At 45.5% G+C, this 27,917-nt stretch overlaps 1 protein-coding gene and 1 pseudogene across 2 annotated transcripts; both read right to left on the bottom strand.

Moving 5' to 3' along the window:
• Positions 1 to 269: 269 nt before the first annotated feature.
• MTHFSD (methenyltetrahydrofolate synthetase domain containing) lies at positions 270 to 24,541 on the bottom strand. Of its 2 annotated transcripts, none has more exons than XM_073308110.1 (8): positions 24,470 to 24,541; positions 23,801 to 23,904; positions 22,206 to 22,319; positions 21,128 to 21,241; positions 17,870 to 17,960; positions 17,050 to 17,162; positions 16,205 to 16,330; positions 270 to 2,108 (listed from the first exon to the last, which is right to left on the bottom strand). In XM_073308110.1, the coding sequence occupies exons 1-8, from the start codon at positions 24,495 to 24,497 to the stop codon at positions 1,587 to 1,589; spliced, it is 1,212 nt and encodes a 403-aa protein (XP_073164211.1). In that variant the 5' UTR covers positions 24,498 to 24,541; the 3' UTR covers positions 270 to 1,586. The 2 variants fall into 2 exon arrangements, with proteins under 2 accessions (XP_073164211.1, XP_073164210.1); XM_073308109.1 differs by lacking the exon at positions 22,206 to 22,319 and adding an exon at positions 22,042 to 22,155.
• Positions 24,542 to 27,247: 2,706 nt separating this feature from the next.
• LOC140896567 (U1 spliceosomal RNA) lies at positions 27,248 to 27,402 on the bottom strand (annotated as a pseudogene).
• Positions 27,403 to 27,917: the final 515 nt, after the last annotated feature.

Genomic DNA, 27,917 nt, shown 5'->3' with positions numbered 1-27,917 from the left:
TTTGAGAACTTTTTCTTTAATACTGCATGAAAGGTCTTCCCCACTTGAAGCATAATAATCTGCTTAAAATATACTTAGTAATACCCTCTGGCTAAGAAAAATGTTTCCAACTCCTATACTTAAAAAAAGAAAATATCCATTTAGAAGCTTATTTTGACTTTTTGCCCAGGATCAATTGCAAAGTGCTTCTGTTTAGAAAGGATAGTTCAGCCAAAATTCAACTTGTTTTTCAAGAATAAGGAACTTTAAAAAATAAAAGCCATACTAAATAAATCATAATTCTGCTTTATTCCATAAAAGCATGTGTGTGTATGCATATACAAGCTAGCACCTCCCTGTCAGGAAAACTTTCCTGTAGCACTCTGTACTCAAACCCATATCAATATCTGGCATCCTGGTTACAAAGGAAGACTGCAATGCTGTAATGGTAATGAGAAGGCACAGAATGAATACGCTGTGTTGATACCTTGGTAACTTTTCAAATAACTTTATGCCTAATCAGTTTCCACCAGTCTTTGCAGTAGAGGCCCTGAATCGTCTCTCCCTTACATCTGTTTTATGCTAATATAACTCTATTCACGTCAGAGTTATGCGTACTTTACATCAGCAGCAGTGAGAGAAGAATCAGGCCCATTGTCTTGAAAATAATTACATACCACATACCAATCTAACCATGAAAAAGGCACCCAAAATAGCCGGAAAGAAAACTGATATTCATCTTATTTCCCAGACCAGAATAAAATGTACAAACTTGAGAGTGAGTTAAGAGAGGGATCCTGTGGGGTGCTCACTGCTGTCAGTTTCAGATGAAGTCAACAGGTACTGAGGATGCTCAGCGGGAGAGATGGTAAAAAAACACCAAGAACAATGCAAACCAAAACAAACACCTCCCCTCCCTCACAAATCACAATCCATCAAACGGCATTGAAAAATTGCTTTTCAACAAAACATTTCTGTGCATTTTTTTTCTATTTGTCACAACATTTTGTTGCAAATCTCAGAACGCCTTTTTTCGCGTGTGTGGTGGTGGGTGGGGGGGAGGGGGATTTTTCCTAGCCAGCTGTCCTCAGCACCTCACAGGATTGGGTCCTGTCTGGGAAGCGCTGCATCCCACAGACTAGATTTTTCAAAAGCTCACCTCTAAACGTGTGTGCACAGCTGTGCAGGTACAATTCACTGCCAGCACCGATGACAGCATATAGGCACCTGGCTAGAATTGTGGGCACATCGATTCCTCGGGGCAGTTTTTCAAACAGGGCATGTGTGCAAAGAAATGTGTATGTGTGCACGACACACCTGTCTAGTGCACCACAACTGCTGGGACCTGAAGACATAAACTGAGTAACTGTATGCAGAAAGGGCCAATTTGTCATCTGCATAGGCAAATACTTGATTTGCATGAACATTTGTAGAAACAGTCAGCAAATCAGCTGTGCAACTGCCTGCCTAATGTGCTGGAAAAACTGGCTTTTAAATTCTATTGTTTGACAATGCTTAGTCCACAGAGTTAGAGACTGTGCTGAGATCCTTGAAAAACTAGGCTGGATTCTTGCTGAGCAATGAAGAGATAGCTATTTTTTCTATTCTTATTTGTTTCTCTGTCCATTGATTTCTACTTGCCCTTTGTTTCTCTGGTTCTTGGCCATCTCAACTCGCAATGTCTGACCCCTGAGGCTTAAGCCTTTCAAAGAGGATACAACACGCTCAGCAGTCGTTTTATCCGTGTAATCAAGAAAAGCCCTGCACTGTGCTCCCTGCCAACTGAGCCGCACCGGGGATGCATGGAATTCTCTTAAAGCACTTTTTAACTCACTCACTCTTGTGCCTGGAGGTATATTACCTACATAGACAGTGGTGAGTGCACCATGTGTCTCTGATTTGGTATTTAAAGAATCATTTCCAACATGACAGTGTCCAACTTGGGCCAAGGTAGACTCAGTTTGGAGTTTTGTATTTCCAGTCTTGGCATTTTCATCGGAGTCTTCTGGTTTCCTGGCATTTGGAAAGTCTGGATGTTCGTCTTTCAGGAAAACATCTTTGCCTGCCTGCTTCTCTCTGTAGCGAAGATTCTTTAGGATTGGGATTCTTTCCAGCATCTCGTAGCTAATCTAGAAAAATTAAAACAGAAACAAGTTTGAGGGTGGTGTTTTGTTTTTTTTTTTAATTAACCCAACATATACGGTCAGATCAGACTCTGATCTTATTTTGTCATCATCCTTCAAAGTGCCCAGTGCATTCAACAAACTTTACTAACTGTGGGGCTGACTTCTGACAGTACTCCATAAATATACGTGGCAGGGCAACAAAAAACACTAGTCACTATGCAGGCTGCACATTGCGGATCCAGCAGAAAATAACCAACCAACCCAGAGCTACTGGACTTCTGAATTTGCTGACTTGTGCATGTTTGGATTTGCAACTTTAATGTTGCATCAATACAAGATTCTGCATATGACGTATATTATGTGTGTTAAAATCTACCATGCTTCCCTGGTGGAAATTGGCCAAAAGTGTATTAATGTTTTTCTCTGACAAGTCGCCTGTCCCTGTACCCAAAATCTCCCTTACATCATTTCTCACCATCACAGGCACATCCCCCTTTCTGTTACACTCTGAGAGGGTTAGGGAGAGGAAAACACACGAGGCCACTCAAAGTCAATGGGGTGGGGTTGGTCTTCTCCTATCTTGCCAGGATCTTTAGGGGCAGCTGGTCTTTAGAAAGAGGCCTGCTCTCTCTCCATCACACCCCAGTTATCATAAGCCTCATCAGCAGTGGTCCAGGAAAGACTCCTATTCTCACGGCTGAATGCTACCAGTCTGGGCCATGAAAGGGCCCAGGCTACAGCCCATGACTTACAGGAAACTCAAGAACTCCCTAATTACTGTATAACATGGTGGGGCTCTCAGCTTCTGAAATGTAGCAAAGCCATTGCAGTAGCTGGAAGGAGAAGGAGCATTGTTTGCTTGGCTGTTGATGAGCTTGCAGACACAAGCAAGATGTTTACCTTGCCTGCTGAAATTAGTGGGGTGCCAGGGCGACTTCACCTTGTCGACTTCACCTCAGTGATCTACAAGGGAAAAGGGGCCAGCCAGCTGCCAAGAAGTTGCTGGTGGTAGATGAGATCAGGTGGGGCATCAGGGCCCATCTAGGGTATAGGGGTGGCAATTCAGCAGAGGTCTCTCCAGGGTTTGCGCATGCCTCTGCAGGATTTCAGGTTTGTGAACCTTAAAGAGTTTTACTTTCAGGCTCAGACCAAAAGTTAGGCCTGGTTTCCTCTTATTTTGGCCTAATAGTTCATATACAACCCAGTGATAGAATGAGAACAATTAGTTTAAAACAGAGGCTGCCTCCATTCTGGCCCCACATCGGTCGAGAGTAAAAGGTGCTGGAATTGGGCCCTTAACAAGCAAACTTTTTTTACTGCACCGTAATTCGTCTAAAAGCAAACCCAAGCTGGCAGTTCAGAGATGTACATGTTTCCATAGCAGCCATGGGAGCCGCAGCACTCTGAAAGGTAGATACCATTTTCATATTTTGATGAATTATAACTCTGCTGATTCTTGGAGAGAGGCGTTTTTCTCTGCCAAGTACTTTCAGACTGCTGAAACTGACAGCATCTTCCCCTGGGCCGGGCCATATGACATTCGACCAATGGCTGAAGCCATCTTCCTTTGTTTTTCCTGGCCAACAATTAGGAACATTTGTTGTCCTCTGTCAAGTTTCCATGGGAAACGCAAGCTCTATGCTAATTAAACCAAACAGGGGAAAACATTTTTCTACACTCCTGGAACTAATCACTCCTGTACCCAGAAACAAGCCCAGCCTATTACGAAGCAACTGTACAGTTTCTTTCACCCGAAAGTCAAACTTCGCTCAAAACATACATCCCCAATCTTTAGAAAGATCAACAGTACCAAGGGCAAACCCTCACCTCTTCACACGGCCTGCGTACATGGGATGGGCGCTGGGGTGGGCAAAGAATTCCCAGGCCCTTCAAGACACTCTACGGACAAGACCGAATTAAAACAATCCAGAGCCAAGGGAGACTTCCCTGCCGGCCGCCAGGACCAACCTCCAGCTCTGACGTGGCCTGAGCTCTCCTTGTGTGTGTGTGGCGGGGGGGGGGGGGGGAAGCAGATTTCAGAGTTAACATTAAATGGGGCAGTTCATATCTCTTGGAGTTATTGCTTCAGGCTGACTGCAGAGTCCAGGAGGCACCAGTTACACTCGGGTCAGGTTTTCAAGCTTCTCTTTGTTTCCAGGGATTCTGAATTCACCATGTGACTGCAGGGGCTGGGGGCTGCAGTACCTATAACTTTGTACAATGGACACTATAGAGTACTGCCTACAGCTTCCCTCTTGCACCAGTAGATCTCACACTGAGATACACCGGTGACAAACTCATCTAGGATAGATGAGACAAGTGCTCATAGCTGAAAATCCACCCTGTCCTGCCCCCCAAACCAGCCTTCCTCCTGGAGATCCAGACCCAACAATGGCTCCTCACGTCCTACTACTCCCCTACCCCTGCCGATCCCAAAGAACCACCCTCCTTCCGCTGCCCGTTTCATGCCCACAATGGGAGCAGGGCAACCCAATCTGCCCAAAGGATGTAGTCCTAATCCTACGGGAGTCTTGCTGGTCACTTCCAAGGGAGTACAACCAACATTTCCTAACTCCCCCACCAAAAAAAAAAAAAAAAAAAGAAAAAGAAAAGGCAGTTTGGGGTTTCAGTGTATGCATCCAACAAACCCATTTGTGGAGCGGCTGGGCAGCTAGGGAGGAGAAGGGACATAAGCTGCTTGCTCGGTTGTAAAATACCAAAGAACTCTTCTGCGGTAGGACAATGTGTTGCTAATTAGAATCATGCAAAAGCTACTTTTGTCTCAAGGGCTGCAGTGATTTTGTCTAAAAAGAAATGTGGCACCTTAGAGACTAACCAATTTATCTGAGCATTTGTCTGGAAGTGGAGGGAATCCGAGGACAGTCTCCTCCTCCAAACTATCCATTTCCTGGTTGGACATGGGCACTAATTTCCCAGCCTCATCTAGTGGTTAAAGCACAGAACTGAGACTTGGGTTCTACTCGGATGGCCACTGGCTTGGTAGGTGGTCTGGGTAAGTCATGTAATCTCCTTCTGGCTAGGATTCCCCCTTTGTAAAATGGTGATAATTTATTCACCTATGCAAAGGGCTCTGAGATCTCTCTGCGTGGGGGAGGGAGGAAGCAGGGGCATAGTCACCCCCCCGCAAGGGGCGGGGGGGCACAGAACTGCTCCGGGGCAGGGAGAGTGAACTTCTCTGGCGTTGGGCAGGGGCGGGAGATGCCAGCTCCTCTGGCTCTGGGCCTGCGGGGGAAGATTCAGCTCCTCCGGCTGCTGGGAGGGAAAGTGAGCTCCACCAGTGCCATGGGGAAGGGGAAGCGGGAGAACCAGCTCCTCCAGCCCCGGGGCTGCGGCAGGGAGAACCAGCTCCTCCAGGAATGTGTGTGTGTGGGACAGGAAGACAGCCAGCTCCTGGAACCAGCTCCTCCAGCTGCCAGGGGAGAGTGAGCTGCTCCGGCCATAGGTGGGGGGCACAGAAAGTGCCCCTCCAAAAGCAACCACATTTTTATTCCTGTGCATACCCCTGCTCTGCATAATGGCTTGTATGCTCTGGGATTCTGACACCTTTTAAGTGCAGGCAAACTGCATAGTGGCAGTTACCGGACACGTTCACTGCAACCCCATCCCCCATCGTGAGCCTTAACCATGCCAGATTAATGCCACGTGCGGGCATGGCTGGAGTCAGAGCGTGATGAAACTATCCTGAATTTTGCTTCCGTGGGCCACGGCAGCACTATCCAAGACCCTGCCAAAAAATTCAGCTATTATCCAAAGCTTCCTTGAAAACTAACTGATAATCCTGATCTTCCAGCAAGTACGAACCCTCCACTGCAGTAAGGCTAACAGGGCAGATGTGCCAATATCCAGCTAAATCAGATTTTCTGCCAGAGAACACAAATTTGATGGTTATATTCTGCTCATGGGTGGCCTCTTTACTACAAGCACTGATTTATGGAAAAGCAGCTCAGAAGGGGAAATTTCCCTTCCCCTTTAGAAGCCTGAGGAAGGCAGGAAGTTGCTGACATGATGATTGCTCAGACAAATCTCCTTCAACATAATCCTGACAGTCCACCACGCACTTAGAGACACCTGCTTCAGTCCGGTGTCTGTGACTTGACAGATGGGCTGCTGGGAGTTTCCCATTGAACAGAACCAGCTCATTCTAGTGGGGTCTCTGGCATGCCAGCCAGCACCCCAGTAAATGTAGCCATTTAAAGGTGTGCATTTAAACAGGCAGTACAGAGCACAGTGACATTCTGTGGCAAATCCAGGCGCCACGTTCAAAGCCACAATGGTCCCCCGGAAGCAGGGCCAGTGCGGTTCTGACGTGTGGGTGGAGGAGGAAGGGAGCTGTATACAGGGGGAGGGAGGTACTTCAGTAGTAGTGTAAATTCAGCTTCGCAAAGATCCACCTGTCATCAGGACCGGATTAACCAAGGTGCACTCAGTGTACTTGCACAGAGTCCCCAAGCTCAAGCGGCCCTCTGACCAGGTTTGGGCCTAGGGTTGCCACCTGGCCAGATTTTAACGGGCCTGGCCAATTTTACTCCTGCCTGGCTGGCTGTAAGGTGCCTTCCCTCCCCCGCGCTCTTGTAATGTTCAAGTTACACGTGAACCGAACCCCCAGCCCCAGCATCATGCAACTGCCAACTGTTGCTGTGTGAACACATGGGGCTGCCAGTGGCTGCTTCTGTTACGGAGCCCAGGTCACACAGCCACTGGGACCGCTGCTGGCACGACATCCGGGTCCCACTCCACATGCCAGGGCCTCAACATGCTGACATGGTGGCTCCTGCCCCCCCTGGTGCCAGAAAGCAGGACCGACCCAGGTTCACCAGCAGGGAGGAGTAAGGAGCGGGGACTGGGGTGGGGAAGGCAGAGGCTCCTTGGAACCTGGAAGGAGACTGTGGCTAGCGGACTGTGGCTCCTGGGAGGGGGGCCGGTGTAGGGGTTCAGAGGCCAGAGGGGTTAGATTGGTGTGTGTGGAGGATGCCTGGTGGGGGAAGGGGTCAAGCTGATGGGATCTGGCTAGCTTAAGGAAGATGGGGGACTCCCAAGTTCCATACTGCGGGGGCCCCCCAAATGCTTTAATCTGGCCCTGCCTGCCACACCGCACATGGGGCTGGTTTGGACAGGAAGAGCTGCCCAGGAGAGGGGTAGGAATAAGATCCTGCAATCCCTCACAGTACAGGCTGGCCAGTCCTTTCTTCAAGATGGCGGCGCCTTGGGCCATCGGGCTGAAGTAATCTACAAGGAGCAGCTCTGCAGCCGCACCACTGCGTGTGCCTGAGGATGCCCCCCTCCGCCCCCGGGTTCTGCAAGGAAATACCCTGCTTCTTGTGCTGTGCGTCTGTGGGTGTAACCTCTACTCGGATAGCCACTGGCTCGGTAGATGGTCTGGGTAAATCATTTAATCTCCTTCTGGCTAGGATTCCCCCCTCTGTAAAATGGTGATAATTTATTCACCTATGCAAAGGGCTCTGAGATCTTTCTGCATGGGGGAGGGGGGAAGCAGGGGCATAGTCTTAGGTTGTGTCTCCACTTCGCAGCCAACCTGAGTGGCACGTCACTGTGCGCATCCCTGGAGAATGTCACTACAGAGCCCTACTGCGCCCTGTTTCCGCACTGACCCATGCATCTGCATAACCCATGGTTCTTCGGGCTGAGATGCTCTAGGTTTCTTTCCCTGTCACTCAGGGGAGAACACGTCTGTCCTTCGGGGAACTGTGGGAAGGGCACTGGAGGCCCGCCTGTGTCTACACTGCAAAGAGAGAGGGGCCCAGTCTAAGTAAAAGCAGAGCCTGGTTCTACCTCACCACCCCACCTGGGCAAGCTAGCTTGGACCTAAAGCACCTCCCAACCTGGGTCAGAGGTTTTTCTGTGTGAATAGTAGGGGTGTTAAGGCTACAACCCAGGTAAGAGCCCAGTTGGTTGGCATTAGTGAACTGCCTGTGTTCAGCGTGCATTAAAGTTTACATGGGTTTAAAGCAATGGCACAGACACAGCCTTGCTGCAGACACACATTGTATCATTCACGTGCATCCACAAAATGTCCAAACACTTGCACACAACGTGAGGGCACAGTTAGGGGGGAGGGCAGCCTGCTAGTGTCTCTACAGAGAATGTACTTCCGCAGCTCACATTTGGGACTCATCATTACTTTAGTCTATAGATGCACTTTTTACTCCTGGGGGAATTCCCTGCCACTGCGCACACGCAGAATGCATGTGTCTAGCAGATTTTTTTTTTCCTCCTGCAGAAAATACATGCTGCCTGAGAGGCTCTGCAGTTATGCCTTTCGCCCACCTGTTCTGCTATGGCACCAGAACAGAGGCTGCCAGCCCACTGCTCAGAGCAGTCAGCAGCCGATAAGGAGAGAGCAGAGACTGCATTTCTCACAACACCCTGTCTGTGGTGCCAGGTGAGGAGGCACAGAACGTGCAGGGGGAGGGGAGGGAGGGAAGACAGAGCAGGATACACATGGCTCCTGGGAGGGAGGTCACAGACGGGAGCGGGGGCTGAAAGGGAGTGAGCATGCAGAGACATGTGGATGGGAGGCAGTGAGTGCAGGGCCATATGGGGAAGCAAGGCCCCATGAGGATGGGGGTGGCTGAGTGGGGGTGCAGGGACACATGAGAATGAGGAGACGGGATGCAAGGGGCATGGTGGGGGTGGCTGAGTGGGGGTGCAGGGCTAGATGGGGACAGGAGCAGATGTGCCTGACTGATTGACTGACCCCTAGCCTCTCCCAGGGTCTGCAGGGGGAGGCTCCCCAACTCTTTAACAATCCTTTGCCCCCAAAAACCTGTTCCATACTTCTCCCACCCACAGCCAACAACCCTCCACGTTCACTTCCCAGCAATTACTTCCCTCTCCCTCAGCTCCTCCGTTACCCTTGCACTGCTTTGGAGGGGTGCAAGAAATAGATTTTTATATTGTAGTTTAAATGATTTATTACTCAAAGTTCTGTATAAATATGCCTAGTAAAGAATCTATTTGTCAAAAAACATTTTCTGAATCTTTTTTGTTGTCTGTATTGTTACAGACATATTTGTTGACAGATATTTTGAAATAAATTACCAAAATAAGTGAAACTGGCATGATTATATGGTGTTATTTTGACAAATAAAATATGCAGAATTTTAAAATATTGTGTGCAGAATTTTTATTTTTTTGGCACAGAATTCCCCCAGCAGTAAATTTTACAGAGAGCCAGATTTACAAAGGAATTAGGTGCCTAAAGATGCAGCTAAGCCTATTAAATGAATTGGTGCCCAAACTCCCACTGAACTCCAATGGGAGTTAAGGGTTTAGTGGAATTTTCAAAAGCACCTAATATGATTAGATTCCTATATGGAATTTTAGGCACCTAAATACCTTTGTAGATCCGGCCCTAACTGCCCAAGCAGATTCCTCTGAAGGTACTAGAAAATAGAAAGAATGTTAGCACCAAGCAATGCCCCACCCCTTCTCCTTTTGGAGGTCGCAAAACCTGCTAGCATCTAGCAGAGGAGAAAAGGAAGCAAAGGTGACTGATACAAAGAAACCCACACAACTGATAGCTGTGGATGCTATTCCAAAACACACTCAGCAAAGGACATTAGTGAACCACACAGCAATTGTAGCAGGGCAAGTAGCAATTTCTAGCCATTTCATTGGCTCAGCAAGGTACCTAAGTGTTGTCCAAAGCCTTACACGTTAAGTTCTTCAACTAGAGTCTGATCTCATAAAGCTTACGCTCAAATAAATTTGTTAGTCTCTAAGGTGCTACAAGTACCTGTTTTTTTTAATCTCATTTAGGTTCCATCCTTCACCACTGTAGCAAATGGCAAAATGCTCATCGACTTTAATGGTGCAGGATTGGACCTTTATATTGGTGCTGATGGAGTTACACCAGTGCCACTGGGATCAGAATCTGGCCCATCCTTTATAGCATAGCTTCCCAGTGATAGGCGGTTGGTGCGGGAAAGACTTTGTACAATGTGCCTATTTGACATTACTGTCTATTTCTGGTTCAGAAACAGGCTGTCACATATCGTATGGCTATTTCTGCCCTCAGTTACATTCCCTCTTGCCCCCAACCTTATACCAAGGTTCCCCTCTTCACCCCCACAATTTGTTTCTTTGGCAGGAACTCTTTTGCTGTTTCTGTTCGGCTTTGTCTACACTGGAACTTCGTCGGCAAAACTTTTGTCGTTCAGGAGTGTTAAAAAAACACAACCTCCCCGAACGACAAAAGTTTTACCGATGAAAAGCACTGGTGTGAACTGGAGCGCTTTCCTGCTGACAAAGCTGCCGCTGCTCGTTGGGGGTGGACGGTTTTGTCAGCAGGAGAGCTCCAACTTTCCCGCTGACAAACAGCAGTTACACTGCACGCCTTTTAGCAGCATAGCTGCAGCGGCTAAAAGGTGCGTAGTGTAGACAAAGGTTCCCTCTCAAACTCAAACTCTCAACACAAGCACAAAGACGTTCCAAATCTTTTCTATTTTTTAAAAAAAAGAATGAAATTGCTGTTATTTTACACTAACTATTCTCATCTCTCCTTCCACCACCCCAACTATATATAATTATATTAATTCCTCTGGTTATTTTGTGCTGTTTTTTTTTTAAAGTAAAATGCAAAGAACTGTGACAAAGACTGACAAATACCTAGTCTCAGATCACAGCTGCTACTGGGCAGAGTGCGTTACCGCATGCATTTAGGGTTCTCCTCGGAGGCACCGGGCTAGCTCTGCAAAAGAGCCAACAGCTCCCATTGTGGCATCTAACTGAGTTGCCAAGTTTTCAAGAGGGCTCAGCTCCCATGTAAGCACCTGAATCAGAGTAGCAGCCCTGTTAGTCTGTATCCACAAAAAGAAAAGGAGTACTTGTGGCACCTTAGAAACTAACCAATTTATTTGCGCATAAGCTTTCATGAGCTACAGCTCACTTCATCAGATGCATTCAGTGGAAAATACAGCGGGGAGATTTATATACACAGAGAACATGAAACAATGGGTGTTACCATACACACTGTAACGAGAGTGATCAGGTAAGGGGCGCTATTACCAGCAGGAGGGGGCTAGAGGGGAAACCCTTTTGTAGTGATAATCAAGGTGGGCCATTTCTAGCAGTTGACAAGAACGTGTGAGGAACAGTGGGGGGAAGGGGGGGGAATTAAACATGGGGAAATAGTTTTACTTTGTGTAATGACCCATCCACTCCCAGTCTCTATTCAAGCCTAAGTTAATTGTGTCCAGTTTGCAAATTAATTCCAATTCGGCAGTCTCTCATTGGAGTCTGTTTTTGAAGTCTTTTTGTTGAAGAATTGTCACTTTTAGGTCTGTAATCGAGTGACCAGAGAGACTGAAGTGTTCTCCGACTGGTTTTTGAATGTTATAAATTCTTGACATCTGATTTGTGTCCATTTATTCTACTGTGTAGAGACTGTCCGGTTTGGCCAAAGTACGTGGCAGAGGGGCATTGCTGGCATATGATGGCATAGATCACAGTGGGAGATGTGCAGATGAACAAGCCTCTGATGGCATGGCTGATGTGATTAGGCCCTATGATGGTGTCCCCTGAATAGATAGGTGGACACAGTTAGCACCGGCGTCTGTCAGAGACAGATAAGAAGTTACTGCTGCACTTAACACTATACACACCACAGTGTAGAGCTGGTTCTGTTTACACTTACACTGGTACAAGTCAGAAGTGGCTTCTTTGAAGTAAATAATGCTATATTAGTGTTAAACTGGTGTAAGTGGAGGAGAATTGAGCTATATTGTACCTATTGTATGCTGTCAGGCACGACTAAAGCAGTGGTTCTCAAAGCCGGTCCGCCACTTGTTCAGGGAAAGCCCCTAGCGGGCCGGACTGGTTTGTTTACCTGCCGCATCCGCAGGTTCAGTCGATCATGGCCCCCACTGGCCGCGGTTCGCCGCTCCAGGCCAATGGGGGCTGTGGGAAGAGCGGCCAGCATGTCCCTTGGCCCACGCCGCTTCCCGCAGTCCCCATTGGCCTGCAGTGGCGAACTGCAGCCAGTGGGAGCCGTGATCGGCCGAACCTGCGGATGCGGCAGGTAAACAAACCAGTCCGGCCCGCCAGGGGCTTTCCCTGAACAAGCGACGGACCGGCTTTGAGAACCACTGGACTAAAGGATCCAAAAGTCTTTCAAAGACATTGAAAGATCATTTCTCTGATACCATTCCCAGCATTTTGTTACGTTTTCCTTGTTGAAAATGTGCATGGAACACATTTCTCTTCATTACAACAAATATCTTGGCCACAACCACAAATCGTGTTGTAGAACGCAGCTTGTGGTGAAAATTCTGTCGGGCCAGGTATTCAGCTGGTATAAATTGGAGCAATTGGTTCATGGAGCAATGCCAATTTACACCAGATGAGGATCTGAATCATTACTTTTTTCTCCATTTGCCTATAATCAAAGTGGTAAGCAAACCTGAAATCTGTTTGAGGACTGCATTTAGCTTTTATTTTTGTGGTGTGCCTTGTTTGACACGTACACTTCTCATCCTGCCTCTCAATTTTAAGGGCATGCACAGTGTATGAATGCTGAAAACGGAGTGTGTTTGCTAATGGCTACTAGCCTAATAGCTTCTCACCAAATTAAGGTTTCAGAGTAGCAGCCGTGTTAGTCTGTAACAGCAAAAAGAAAAGGAGTACTTGTGGCACCTTAGAGACTAACCAATTTATTTGAGCATAAGCTTTCGTGAGCTACAGCTCACTGTAGCTCACAAAAGCTTATGCTCAAATAAATTGGTTAGTCTCTAAGGTGCCACAAGTACTCCTTTTTTTTTCACCAAATTAAGCACATCTCCCAGGGCAATGCTCAGCAGCAGCCTAGTGTTTGCAAGCAGGAATACCCTACTTTATATAAACCCTTAAGCCATTGTTGTCTTTGCTTGAGCAAGCCATGTTTCTGAAGGGTAACTTTTGTTACAAGGCAATTTACACATCTAACAGACATCCCTTACTAAATACACTTAAACTACATTCCATTGACAAAACATCCTGTTTAGAAGTTGAGTCTTTTATCCACTACCTCTTGGCTAATTTATTTTTGCTCAGAGATACAGGAATGCAATGGCAAAGCCAGGATTTGAAGGAGGAGAAAAGGATGTAGGACTGGGAGTCATGAGCCTATGGACAAACTCTTAAATAGCCACAACAAAATCCTGTAGTTTTAAGACCTGCAGATTAACTGGACCTCCCAGCTCTGAGACATTGTGTGTAGCAGTTATTCACAGGGAAACGCCCATAATGACAAGGTAACAAAAACAAGTACGCATGCTACTTTGTTCCCAATGAATTAACAGCCCGGAAATCTGTTGTCCTTTTAATTCTTTAGCCGTACCAGAAACATGGATGGTTGTTACCATACTGAGGAACAGAAATCTGAAGAGTCCTCTCCCCACCCTGATCTTGGTCCTCATTCATGTCTTAATAGTGCAAGTACTGATGATGTGTTAGGGAAGGGTAATATTCCTGCCACTGAATCGTAGGTGGTACAACTACACAAGCAGTAGAACTTCGGTACAGTACATCTTCAATATCTTCCTTTTCATTCCGAAGTCTCTTCTTGTCCCACCATCCCCATGTCTAATGCAATATTTTCCTGTGTCATTTCAAGTCCATCTGACCTCAGTTGTTAGTGTTTCAGGACAAGGACTCTGGTTAAAACTATCAAGGTTGGGTCCTTATTAAAATTTAGGTTCCTAAATACTGGCTGTTTCCTGCAAGATGCTGAGAGCTCCTGGGAGGTGGGGAGTCAATGGGAGAAGGGTGTTCAGTCCTCTGAGAAAGTGAGCCTTAAAAATGGCCTGATTTTCAGAGAAAATGAGCACTCCAAAATCTCTCTGAGAGCTGTGGGAGCTCAACACCTTTGAAAATCAGGTCACTTTCATTTAGGTGCCCAAATATGGACAAGAAGCCTAAAGTCAAGCACCAGCTTTGAAAATTTCGGCCCTCGTCTTGGTGGAATTAGGCCCTGATCCAAAGCCCACTGACGTCAATGAGAGTCTTTCTGCTGACTTCCCCGGGGCTTTGCATCAGGCACTAATTGCCATTCTACTGAAAACATTCCTAATAGATGTATGTTATTTTGTGGTGAAAACTATACAGTCCATGCTGAATGCATGAGAGAAGAGACACAAACAGTAATGAATAAAGTCAAATCAAGCAGTGATGGGAAAAACAGGTAATCACACCCAAGTGTGAACACCACCACTGAAAATAAAATGGTTTCTGACACAGCATAGGAGAAGTATGCTTTGGTCAAATATGTCTGATCAAGTTACAAATGTGAACAGATGGAAGTGCCTTAAGTGCTGGTAACCCTTTGTCCCAAGCGCTGTTATACGACTGGTCTTTAATCTCTCTCTGATAAGTGAAGAAAAGAGAAAAAATGCAAAGACTACATCCATTTTGATACACAGGTTAGCTAGAGACCAACCTCATCTGTGAGAGTGTCAAAAGCAGCACAAAGATTAAAGGACTTTTCAAGAGATTTTGTCTTCTCCAGACCTTTGCGGATTTAGCTTGTGAAGGGAAGTGGAGAGAAATGCTAGCAAGGTAATTTATTGAGGCTGAATTCCGACACGAAGGGAGAACGTGATCAAAGCCATGCTAGCAAGATGGATGGGGCACAAGATCTGGGACTTCAAACAATTCCTTTAAATGAGCTTGAGTATAATAAAATCTCCATGTGAAATATTTCAATTATGAAATGCACTAACACAGAAGGAGCTCTCCTTAACGCACCCACAACCAGGTTAGAATACTCCCCCGGGATAGAAAAATAAATAGAATTGTTGGAGTTATTTGTTGCAGCTAAGTTACTTTACAAGTTTAGCCCTGTCTTCTGTTTGCGGTGTTTGCCAAATGATCCTGGCTTCTACAAAAGTACTAATTTCTTACAAGTATTTCCTGGATAGTTTATGCAAACAACAATTTGCTATTCATTAGCTGTAGTGTGCAAATTGTCACTTAAGTCATATGGTGTTATTTCTGCTGCCTGACTGGATGACTTGAGAAAGACAAGCTGGGTGAGGTAATATCTTTTATTGGACCAACTTCTGTTGGTGAGAGATGCAAGCTTTCAAGGCAACACAGAGCTCTTCTCCAGGTCAGATGACTTAAAGAAGAAAACAATAAAAATCAGATTATAAATAAAGCCCTTTCCAATCTGAACTTTTAGACAAAATCATTCATGTGAACATTTGTGAACCTGTTTGGATTTGTGACCATCTCTGTGAAAAGAAGTGGTGATCATCCAGATGAGCGAGCAACCAACCAACATAACTCCAGCAGCATGGATTCATCATGCTGGTGCATGGAAGTATTTAGAAATCCCTTTCTGCACCATTCAACAAGCTTGATCTATATATTATTTTAAAATAAATCCCACACCTAACCACCGTGCAGCAATGCAAAAACCAACATCCCTACCACTAATTCATAAAACATACACTTACTTTTCCTGCAAAGATGGACTGGCAGACATTCCACTCTGAATTTACAGCATTAAGCTCTCCCTGCTGTATTGTCTCATGAAAAGGAACAGAATCAACTTCAATGAGTATTCAAGAGGCAAGACAAACTTTGTGGGGCAGATCCTGAGCTGCTGTCAGTTGTCACAGCTTTACTGACTTCAGCAGACCTAGGACAATTTAAGTCATCTGAGAATCTGTTCCTGTATGGTGCAACCTGAAATCCACAGGATAGGACACCTCACTTTCAAATGCATGTCTCGTTTTTGCCACTATCATTTACAACAACCACAGAGACAGCTGAAAACAACATGTCTTTGCCTATTTCCATTTTCCATACACGTCCCTTCCTAGTGTTGCTAATGCAACAGACGGCAACCTGATTCCACTTTGTTTATTTGTTTTTATATCATCACCACCATCAAGAGGCCACGGGAATGTTCACACTGGCTATATACAGTGTTTGTTAGTTGGAGATGCAGTTCTCATAGATATTCAGAGGATACACATTCCAGAAGGATTAATGATGTACAGAAGGAGAAGGTACAACATTAGCTTCAGAAGCAAGGATTTGGTATCAATAAGTCATCTTTAGCAGAAGTAACCTACCTTATGCCATATTATTCCTTGTGGTTTTGGTCGTTTGCAGCCTGTTTTAATGGTTCTTGTTGGAGTGAGGATGTAATCCACAGTTAAATCATGGTCATCAAGCAGCTCTTCTGCAATGTCAACCACCTACAACCAGAGGGAAGAGAAATTTGGTAAGTATTTAAAACAACCCCACCAGAACTGTGACTTCGCATGGAAAGTCTCACTCCAGACAGCTTCCCAGATACCAAAAATCTTTCACTTAAGATGACAAGATAAGTAGATTACACTGAAACAACCCCAGATCTAGACACAAGTCAGTCCTGCTCTGCATCTACTTAACTGTTACAACTGGAACTGGAATGACTACTTGATTTTTTCAGTTCAGGGACTGAACTGAAAATTTCATTTGAGGTTGATCCAAAGCTGAAATTTTGGGGGGTTTTCCTCGACAAAATAAGAAACTGAAAAAACAGTGTTTCATTAGAACCAAAACAGTATTTTTGTTTTGTTTTTTGCTTTGTTTGGGAGTCCTTTTTACCTTATTTTAATTTTCTAAAGGCATCAAGCTAGATTTCCGAAACAAAATGTTGGTTTGAAATGAAAAGCTGAAATGTCTCCTTCTGAAAAGGTTGAAACGAACCGTTTTGACTTTGACTCCCCCTCCGCCCCACACTTCATTTTTTATTCAGCCGAATTTGTCCTGAATTTGCAAATAGTTTCGCTCATCCTGAAACTGCATTTTTGGGCAAATAATTTGTCCAAAAAATTCCATCCAGTTCTAATCGTGGCTGCCTAATACACGCCTATAATGCAAGGTATTGAATGGTTGCAGACGTGCCTTCAGAGTGGGTTCTTCAGCTCACCTGGCAGTCATGCACGACAGTAACAACCGGGGTGTCCTCTCTGATGGCCCCCATTGACACCATCATTGCATATTCCATATCTGCAAAACCTTCCCCTTTCCCAATTCTCCAACCTAAAATGTACAAATCAAAAGTGAGCTAGTTAACACTGGAGGGCAGCAGAGTGCAAGAGAGGACAATAATTAAGTGGAATGCTTGTAAAAAGGCAACAGATGTCTGGCACATGAACCAAGCACACAGTGATATTCTGAGAGCCCATCTGCACCAGGCTGGATTCAGGAGTCGGTACCAGTTAACCCAAGTATGAAGAAGACAGCTTAGGCTTCACAAAGAGAGGATTGTCTTTTTTTTTTTGCAAGCAGACGTAATGCTGATGAAAGGTCTTGCGCTGACAACTGCCACACCGAGGTCACCCCCCGAATAGTGGAGAATGGGCAGCTGCAGTCTAAGACCTTTATGCTGCCCCCCCTCACCCAACAGGCCTCTGCTTTGTCTTGGAGGAACCATCTCTACAGGCAGAGAAGATCTGCTCTCATGACTGTTCAACTGAAAACGCAACGCACCCAGAAGAACCCTGTTGAAGGCTCACTGTGCACAGACAACACATTGGCTGGCGTAACTCCACTATCAGACTGCCAGCAGAGGGAACGAATAGTGATGGCATCGTTGTAATGTAGACACCAGCCTTCAGAAGTTGGAGTGAGACCCCTAACGCCTCACGTGCAAAGGGATTACCCTTAAATATAAGACAGAGAAATCGATATCCTCCTATCCCCCAAACCTCCCCAACTCTAACGTGTCTAACAACCTTTACCCCTACCTTTTTCAGAAACAGCCACCGATCCTACAACAACCAGGTCCACTTGGACTTTTGCATCCAGACCTATAGGCACACTGTAATCCTTTACCCCCTAAGAAGAAAAACATGATTTTAAGGGTGTTTCACTTCCAATTCAGTAAGATAGCATCACCATCATCAAAAATAATCAAGCCTCTTTTGCTCAAACCAAATAAATAACCAAGCTCTGAAATGTCCCTTCTTATACACAGCCAAATATCAGAAGTCTGGGAAGTTATTCTCCAAGGATCCAACGAGTTAGAATTCTGCAATACATTTCTACTAAAAAGTTGATGCCTTTGGCATACTTCAGTAGAAGCTGTGGCTTTTCAGCTTCGGAAAACCCAGCTAGTTTACTGAGCAGCCTAAATTTGTATTTGAAGCCTAACGTCAGGCTCCTATTTTTGAAAATCTTGGCAGATGGCACGTAAAAGTAATGCATCGCTCCAGTCACAGAAGGATCGCAAAGCGCGTTAAAAATTGTGAACAAATTAATCCTCACAATACATCTGTGAAATAGGGAAGTGTTAACTTTGGTTTACAAATGGGACGGCTGAAGTTTAGAGACATTACAGGCTTGTCTACATGGGGATTTATTCCTGATTAACTATGTGTGCAGATGTAGAAATGGCTTTAACTAATGTGGAATAAGAATGTCCACACACATAGGGCATGTCTATGCTACAATGGCACAACTATGGTGCTGCATCTATGCTTTGGCACCATAGCGTGGATACTTCCTCTGTCGGCAGAAGGAAGTTTTCAGTCAACGTAGTTAATCCATCAGCAGCCAGGTCAACAGAACAATTATTCCGCCATCGGGGATTAGGTCCACGTAACTACAGCTCTCAGGAGTGAAGCTGTTCACAGCCCTGAATGACAAAGCCAGGTCAATCTAATTTTTAAGTGTAGAGTAGGCCAGAGTTAATCAGGAATAGATAATTTGCTTTCAATTCACACATTACCTTATTCTGGATTAACTTTCATGTGTAGACAAACTCTAAATTATTTTTCCCAGGTCATACAAGAAGCCTGTCTGTAGCAGAGCCAAGGATAGAATCTGGAACACCTGGCTACCTGTCTTATGCATGAGCCACTAGACAGACTGTCTCTACACACCAGTTATCCCTCAATGCATGCTCCAGTATGACTCACACTTTCTCCTGAACTTTCCTTCCTTGTCACATTTTGATGTCTGCATCATCTCCGATGTAATGATGTCAAGCTGAGCTACCTGAAGAAAGCCCTTCTACTTCAGAGCCTAGGGTATGGAGGTACATGTTACTGCCAAACGTAATGAACTGCGTTTTTTCCCCCTTCCCCCTCTACAGCATTTGTTCAAGACAGATTTCTGGAGCTGTAGATACTCAGCCTCTCTGAAAATCAGAGCCAATGTGTCTCCACCTGGACACCCAAAAATGGAAGGCACTCACAATGTGGGGGTTTCACTTCTTCAGTTTTGTCTTTGTTAGATGTTTTTACTTCAAGATGAACTCAAGGTAATTCACATGTTTGTAAAGGATAAGGCGAACACTCCTCACTCCTCTGATCCAGGGGACAAACCTTTCTTCTTTATGTTAGGTTGACACCCACAATAAAAAACAAACGTTTACAGCCTAGAATAAAATAAGGCCAGTGAAGACCAGCTCTTGGTGGCCGAGATTCTTCATCCATAAAATGGGAGACAATAATATTTACTTGCCTATCTCCCAGAGGCATGGTGAGGATTTTTTGTACTGTACTTTGTGGATGCAAGGTGCATGAGATACATTATGACTAGCACAGATCTGCCTGAAAAATAGCACTGACGTGATTGAAAGGGCATAGGTCAGATATGAGATCAAGCAGCAGGTCAAGAGAAAGCTATCTTTTGAATGACACAGGGTACAAATTCCAACTCTTAACAGTTTGAATAAAATAACAGTCTTAAGAGAACTGTTAACCGGGAAGCTCACTTTAGAGTTTCACACATTTTCAGTCCCCAAATTATATGTAGGAGTCTATGTTTGGATTAATATCTTTCAATTTTATTCCTTTCCTCAGCTCTAGCTGTGGTTGGCCGATTAATTGAAAAAATGCTGTTTTTGTTTTAAATACTAGAAATAGATAAAATAATACAGGATTCTCTGGCATACTCACTCAGCTATGGAATATGACATTTTTACAGTAGGGGGCAGCAAAGCACCACTTTACAGTTTACAACAAAAAAATGATTCACTCCAATTGCCTTTTTCCGCACATCAGCTGAGTGACAGAAATTAGTTAATGTGGATGCTTTTCGTTCATTTCTTTAGGAGTCAAAAAGGGTAAAAGATCTGCCCCTTCCTTCCCCCTCCAAAAAAGTACGAACCACCATAAACGTTTTATTACCCAGATTAAGCAACAAGTTAAACACATTAAATACTCTCCCCCTCTAGGTTTTTAAGCACGAAAGTTCACCTGCACAAGAGAAGGCAGAAACAATATGCGTCAGACTCTGAGGTTTTAAAGTGTGTAAATACAGCCTCTGAAACTTTCTTGCAGTGATCCAGGTAAATAAAGCCACTGAGAATGAATATTTCTGCACCACTTCAATTTTAGTTTAAAAAAAAAAAAATTGAAATCCAAAACAACAAAGAGCAAAGCGATGGTGCAGCTCTAAATAGTTGTATGGTTCAGAGGAATACGCAAAAAGTTGATGCTTATTTCAAGCTTACCCACGCTTTTTGGGGAGGCAAAGCAAAGGCCAAAATCCTGTGAGCGCCAGCTATCTGGTAACAGGCCTGAAACGCCCTGCTTCTGGTGAGGCTGGTGTTATCGTAAGTATAGTCTTGTGTGTGTTATTTCAATATTTCTAGTCCCAGGCCCAAACAGGGAGTGGAGGAATGCATAAAAGTGAAAAATAACAAGAGTAAAAATGTTCACCCTCCTTTTCCAAATCTCAACAACAAAGTTTGGTTCGCCTTTTCTCTTGTCATTTGTGCTATGGTTGCATCTGGGGATTGGGGCCCCACTGCACTCATTACACATTCATCTAGCAAGAGCTAGCCCACCGCTGAGCAATATACAATCTAAAGACACAAGATAGAAATGAAATATTATCATCCCTGTTCTTGCAGAGCAGGAGCAGAGGCACGCAAAGATGAAACGGTTTGTCCAAGGCTACACAGTGAAGATCTCCCTAGCCTCGGTCCAGAATCTTAACTATAAAGGCCACTGCTCCGCTCTTCTGAAATAGTTCCCCACGCTTCTGATACCTACTTGAGAGGTTGCACATATTCTCAGTATCTCTTTAGTTGCTCCTGGTGGTGGGACAATCTTATTAAACAGCCCAGTTCTCAGTCGCGGTGTTGGAACCAACAAGGTCTTCCTTGCCTGTGATAACAGAAACCATGAACAGTTACACTCCAGAATTAGGGGACAGGCTTATTTTTCTTTAAATATATATTAAAAAAATCCTTTACTGTCATGTGTTTGAGCACAAAGACCAATGCTCCTCTGGGCAAAAATACAGAATTACCATTTGTATAACTAAATAATTCTTAATACTTGCAAATGAATCCTGTCTAATAAGCAAGACAATGACAATAGAGAAGATTATTTATTTTGAAGATGAACAAGACATTGGACAAACTAATCTAAATGTAAGATCATTCTCAATGATGACAGTGGAAGAGTCTAGTTTCTGTCATGGGCTGATCCCAGACAGTCAATGTGAAATAGGGCACATTGAGAGATGTTACATTAATATTATGGATGCAATTCAACCTGGATTTTTTATTTATTTAGGCGTTTGCAAATCTGTATCATGACATGACAGAAAGCCACGGGGGCTTTTTGAGAGGCATTTTTATCCCACAGCTATTATAGTAGCTGTACCCTGAAGACTTACGGCTATACAGAGAATACTTTCATTCTGCTGTGAAAAGTGTCATGTACCAGGTAGTGTATGCAGGAGGGAAAGTATCTAGGGCTGGGTTTTCCTGAGTTCTATTCCAAGCTCTCCCACAGACTTGCCGGGTGCCTCAGTTTCTCCATTTGTACAAGTGGCAATAAGACTTATTTGTAAAGCTGTCATGTGGCTGGTGCCACATAAATGCCAAGAACCCTTGGACAAAGTGGTCTGCTCAAGCACTTGGGGTTGCATCACCTTCACTCAGGGAAGGTTCAATTACCTGTAAGGTCACTAGCCGAACTCCTTCTAGTGGTTTGTCAGGGTCCACTTTAACCTCACTTGTTCTGTTGAACATGTCAAGCTCTCGGACAGCATGGCAAGCCTGGTGAGACCCCTGCATCAATGGAACAGTAATTAAAAAGGAAAAGGAATACAGTCACTTACTTCCAGTGTTAGAAAGCGAGCAGTCTTCTGGGGAGCATCGGGATTTACTTTAATGGTCTTGGCAGTTTTGAATTCCTGTAAACCTGGGAGCCTACTGGCAGCATGCGAAGCGCCCTGTTTTCATAAGACAGCGGCATGTCATCAGACTGTTCACAACCTTCCAAATCTGAGACAGGCAACTCCCACCTTCCATCAAGCAAGGCAATTTAATTCCCTACTTTTAACACTGACCTGCTGGACCAAGAACTTCATGCGAAATCGGTGACGTCTCAAATACTCATAAGCACCCAGACTAAAATCCCAGTGCCTCATGGGACTCGTTGGGTACCCACAACTCAACGGACTACTAGTGCCAGTGATGCTGCCCCAGAAGCAGAGCAGGGACTGAATTGTGCCTCAGTCCCCTTGTTTCAGGGGGAAGTAAAGCCACACCAGCCCTCTTCCTGGGGAAGTTGCTTCCCCCTCTGCACGAACTCACCTGCACAGGCTGGTGCTTTGGGTTCATCCCCTGCCCACTCATTCTCCATCCACCTGCCTGGGAGAGGAAGTAGTGGCTTGGTGGCAGCCGTTCTCCCCCTTGTGCTGCTACCCATGATAGTGATAGCCCATGCGAGGCAGCCCGGGGGGCTCACTACACCTACTTATTCCCCGAGTAGAACTGTAGCCAGAGTTGTAATACAGCTCTGAATGTTTAGTGGCCAAATCCACCGTGCAGATGCACTAGGGGATGGAAAGAGCTTTCTCCCACTCAGTACACCCACACTGGAAGCAGACAAAATGCTACAGCCCTCGCTCCGTGAGAATGACCGCACATCAAAACAGCAAGTCACTGGGCAGGCTGATAGAACGGCCATAGCCCCGTACCCTTGTGCATTTTGACGCTAGTGCTGGATATCCTATATTTTACAGTGAAGTGCCACTTCTGACCACACTCTCGTTTCTCCCTGCCTGGTGACCAGGGAGCATTACGGCTGCAGCTTCCCTATGCCGAAAATATGGCTCAGCCACCGCTGCCCAGTTACCGCTACATACCTCTGGCTGCCATCATTTACACAACCCTATTTCAGCAGCACATTATAGACAGTGTGGCCTAGGGGAGAGAGCACTGGACTGGGACTCAGGGGACCTGGATTCTATTCTTGTCCCCACCACTGGCTTGCTGGAGGACCTGGGGCAGGGCAACTTGATGCCTCAGTTTCCCCTTCTGTAAAATGGGGTCATGATACTGACCTCCTTTGTAAAGCATTTTGAAATCTATTGATAAAAACCATTATATAAGAGCGAGATATTATTATCCCATTCAGTATACAGGAATATGAACTGTACAAAACCGCTCAAGTTTTTCAGTTATATTTGCCAATTATTATTCTGATGGTTTTTTCCCCAGTCCATCCCATCTGCTATGGTTATTCACTAATTGTGCAGACTGTTGGGATGCATGATTAACAAACATTTTCTGATATGCACCAGAATAATCCATTTGCATTTCATAAATGCAACATACCCTTAAAAAAGAAGTGGATTCCAGCCAAGAGAACGTTTAGTTTGGCATAAGACAGGAATGTATATTGTTCGTTTCTGAGAAACCACAATACCTTGAAATTGGGGATCCGGTGATGCACTGGTCTTGGGAAATCAGCCAGGTTATTTGCTTCCATGTAGTCCCAGATCTTCTCCCGGATATCCCATTTGGAGACACCTTACAAAAGGCAAAAAGGAGCAGAATCAAAGCAAGGCAAGGCTGAATTAATAGAAAATACAGCATTGTGCCGGGCCAGTGAGATAAAGGTTAGAGTTTCACTGTAACAGAGTGTTGAGGACACACCGGACAGCCACCGTGAAAGTACCCGTGCACATCTCAGCTACGTCAGTTATTTCCACGGGGAAGGAAGATTGTTGAAATGCACAAAGTGCTCTATGCATTAGGGTGCTGGGAAGCTTTGCACCCCCTGGTCTGACCTCCACCATCAATGTGGGAATGTGGGCCCCCCAGCACAATTTCTCCTTTTCAATATGGGGGCACCCATTTCCTCCTTGTCTAGCCTCCAGGGCCCTGGGATATCGCCCCCCACCCCACCCAGGGTGACCAGATAGCAACTGTGAAAAAAATGGGACAGCGGGTGGGGGCAATAGGCACCTATGTAAGAAAAAGTCCCCCAAAATGGGACATCTGGTCACCCCTCTCCCCCCCACACCCTGGGGTATCGCCCCCTCCAAGCACCCCGGTGTGAGCCCCCCGCCCGGGGACTCCCGGCAGTTCCCACCAGTGCTCAGCCGCACCCCCGCCTCCATGCCCCCCGCCAGCGGGAGGCGCCGCGTGTGCCTGCCCCCCTCCTGTGCCCATCAGCTGGCGGCCCCACGTGTCTGCTGGGACTACGGCGGCCGGGAGAGGACAAGAAACCCTCAAGCAGACAGGCCGACACGCCGACGGTGGGGCTGGCTTGGCTCTCCAGCGAAGCGCCCCGCCCCTCCCCCGAAGCAGTAACCGACGCGTTTGATGGTTGCAGCGGCGCTAGGAACCCGCCCCCTGCCAGTGCGCGGCGCTGTACAACACCCCCATCCCGGAGAGCCAGCCCCCGCCCCGCAGAGCTCACAGCCTGGGTGGGAGGCGAACCCGCGCTGAAGGGACTTGCACAAGGGCAGGCAGCAAAAGAGGAGGGTTTCTTTTTGTGACGCTACCCCCCTGCTCAAGCCCCTGGCCCTGGGGTGTCTCCAGGGAGGCTGGGACAATGTGCGGGGGGCTGAGCGCCATTGAACCAAACTGTAAACCCTGGATATAATGGAAACCACTTCAAGCCAGGGGGTGCGGCACCGTGGCACTCTAGTTTCTGCACCTCTGCGTGTCTCCAACGGGGTCCAAAATGTCCCTGCCTAAAGCTGGGGATTTGCGAGATGCCCAATGGAAAGAGCGTCACAGGGAGCTCTTAGAAACACTAAACCCCGGGCAAGGAATCCACTCCCAAGCAGTTGTGGTAAAGACAAACAGAGACACTCCCTGAACATCCCCTGCAGCGGATGAAGCCCGGGAGTCAGCAATACCAAGTGGGGAAAGTGAAACGACAAAAGAAGCTGGCATCACTCATTGCCATTGTCCAACATGAGAGCAAATAATTAGATTTTAAAAGTTCTTTCACTCTTGGTTCGCCTAGGACTCTAAACCGGCTTCCAGCAATGAGCTCTCTGAGGAAGGAAGCCTTATTATCCCCATTTCACAGATGGGGAAGTGAACAATGCAGAGATTCAAACCCCGACACTGCAGTTGTCCTCTGAATATTAAGTGCATGCTTGTAAGAGTGGGAAGTGGTTTACCCAAAGTCACCCAGGAAATCTGTGGCAAAGCCTGGAATCAAATCCAGCTCTCCTGCTTCCCAGCCCAGCTCCTCGAGCACAAGGCCTGCCTTCCTCTCACTTATTTCTGGCCCCTGTGAAGTAACAGTGATTTCACATTCGGCACTCAGCTGCAAAACTACCTTCACAGCAGCAAATGATAGAAGGTAGGGAAAGGGTCTGGTCTCGAATCCTTGGTGGGAGAAGGGTAGGCATGCTCTTACATGCCATAAAATTAAATTGCAATTACCCCAGTGCAAATAAAGTGCACAGGGGATACAATGTATCTAGCTGCATGATTGCTTTACACAGCATTGTACTTATTTATGCATCTGATAAAAATACTAATTTCTGAGCCTGATCTTGATGTTTTTACTCAGGTTCACTTCTTCACACAACGCACAGTCAACCTGTGGCACTTGTTATCAGGGAATGTTGTGAAGGCCAAAATAGAACTAGATACGTTCATGGAGGATGGTTATTTGCCAAGATGGTAAGGGATGCCACCCCTTGCTTTGGGTGTCCCTAGCCTCTGATGGCCAGAAGCTGGGACTGGACAACAGGGGATGGATCACTCGATGGTTGCCTGTTCTGCTCCTTCCCTCGGAAGCTCCTGGTATTGGCCACTGTTAGAAGACAGGGTACTGGGCTAGATGGATCATTGGTCTGAGTCAGCATGTATGTTCTTCCAGTCAATGGCATTTAGTCCGAATTAAGGATTACAGGATGGGATCCTATGCTATAAAGGACATTTTGTTAATTGGGATACTTCCCTGTCATGGATCTATCCATCAGCCAAATTCTACTGTATATGCAGTTCTCAAAACCAGCAGGATTACTGAGCCTTCAAGCTCTGGGGCAGTGGAGTGTTGTTATAGAATTCTGCCCTATTCCAAATAAGGAGCCTTAGTGGAATGTTTGATTTAAATTAAGTATCCTCTTGTGAGTTTCTGGGTATGATATTCTTGGCTCCGCTTTCTTTTTTTGAAATGTCCTCATTGGTGGGCAACTGTTATGTTATAATCCAGCAGTCTGCAGCTGGGGATTACAAGGTGTCTTTTAGCTCAGTTTTAATAAGAACAATATAAATGGTTGCATGGCCCAAATTCATGAACAATGGCGATATTCTTCCTGAAATTAAATGTACAAAGGGACATGCTGTGCCATAAATTTTAAAGTGGAAGCCAGTGGGGAATTGTGCTTAAAAACTGAGAACACAGTGTAGTCCAAAAAGTTATAGAAATATCTTGGTCTTTCTTTTGATTGTGTGCTATATCTGGAAAAGCACATTAATAAAAAAGCCCCACAACCAATTACATTTTCATTGAAATCCAGTCGTTTATGAACAGAACAATGTAAAATCTATTCAAAGTAGCATTTTTTTCTCTCCAATTTTGAATTTAATGGGATATTAAATTACAGTATTTATTATTATTTATAGAATTAAAATATTCAAAAAACGACTCAGGGAAGACAGAGTTTCAAGAATCTGAACATTCCTGTATCAAGTGGAATACGGGGTCATGGGAACAATGAAACCTAGGTTTATTTTAAAGGGTGGTGGTGGGAGAAGGTTTATGAATTTAGGTTCTAATCTGCTTGGGTTGGATGCTGTTGATATACATCCACAGTCAGAACTGACTGTTACTGTGCCAACCAGAAAGCAGAAGAAATTTGGATACTCCTTTCTGAATAGTCACAGATGTATTTTTTTCCAGGGGAAAGCACCGACACAGTCCCCCACTGCCACAAATTATGCAGTTGAGTTTCCCGTATTTGGGGAAATCACAGGGGTCAGCACACCCACTGTGCAATGGATGATCCTCACCCCGGGAAAACCACCTTGGTGATCATGATCTCTCCCCTGTATTGCTGGGCAGATACAAATGCATTCTCTCTTTGCTATGGCAGTTGATTGCATATATGTTTTCTCTGTCAAATCTGTATAAATAAGTGTAAAAAAAGTCAGGTCTTTAGAAACCTTTTCTGCTCAAAGTTCACTGGGCATTTTTGGACATGGATTAATATGAACATGTTTGGCTAAATGCAGAACAGTCCCAATAACCCTGGAGCCTGATGCTGTTTCTCTTGAAGTCCATGGTGAAACTCACCCTGATTTCAATACAAGCAATTAGGGCCGTGGGCAGTGGGATCCATCCAGGAAGACTGGTACACCAAAACTGAGTGCTGTTGAAGTCGATGGTTCCCCATCCAGACATAACAGACCATCCACGTGAATCAGATGTTTGATGATTTGGAGGCCAACTCTCCACTTTCGATTCATGCAAAACTCCCAATAACATTGATGGCTCATTTATTTGTCTTTGTGGGGAGTTCAGGATTGGGCCCTTGATGAGCTATTTACAACCTCTCTTTAATTCAGAG

Source organism: Lepidochelys kempii, chromosome 12 (genome assembly GCF_965140265.1).
Source record: "Lepidochelys kempii isolate rLepKem1 chromosome 12, rLepKem1.hap2, whole genome shotgun sequence".
Lineage (NCBI taxonomy): Eukaryota > Metazoa > Chordata > Testudines > Cheloniidae > Lepidochelys > Lepidochelys kempii.
Note: the sequence above shows the minus strand (reverse complement) of the source record. Positions and strands in the feature narration are given on the sequence as shown.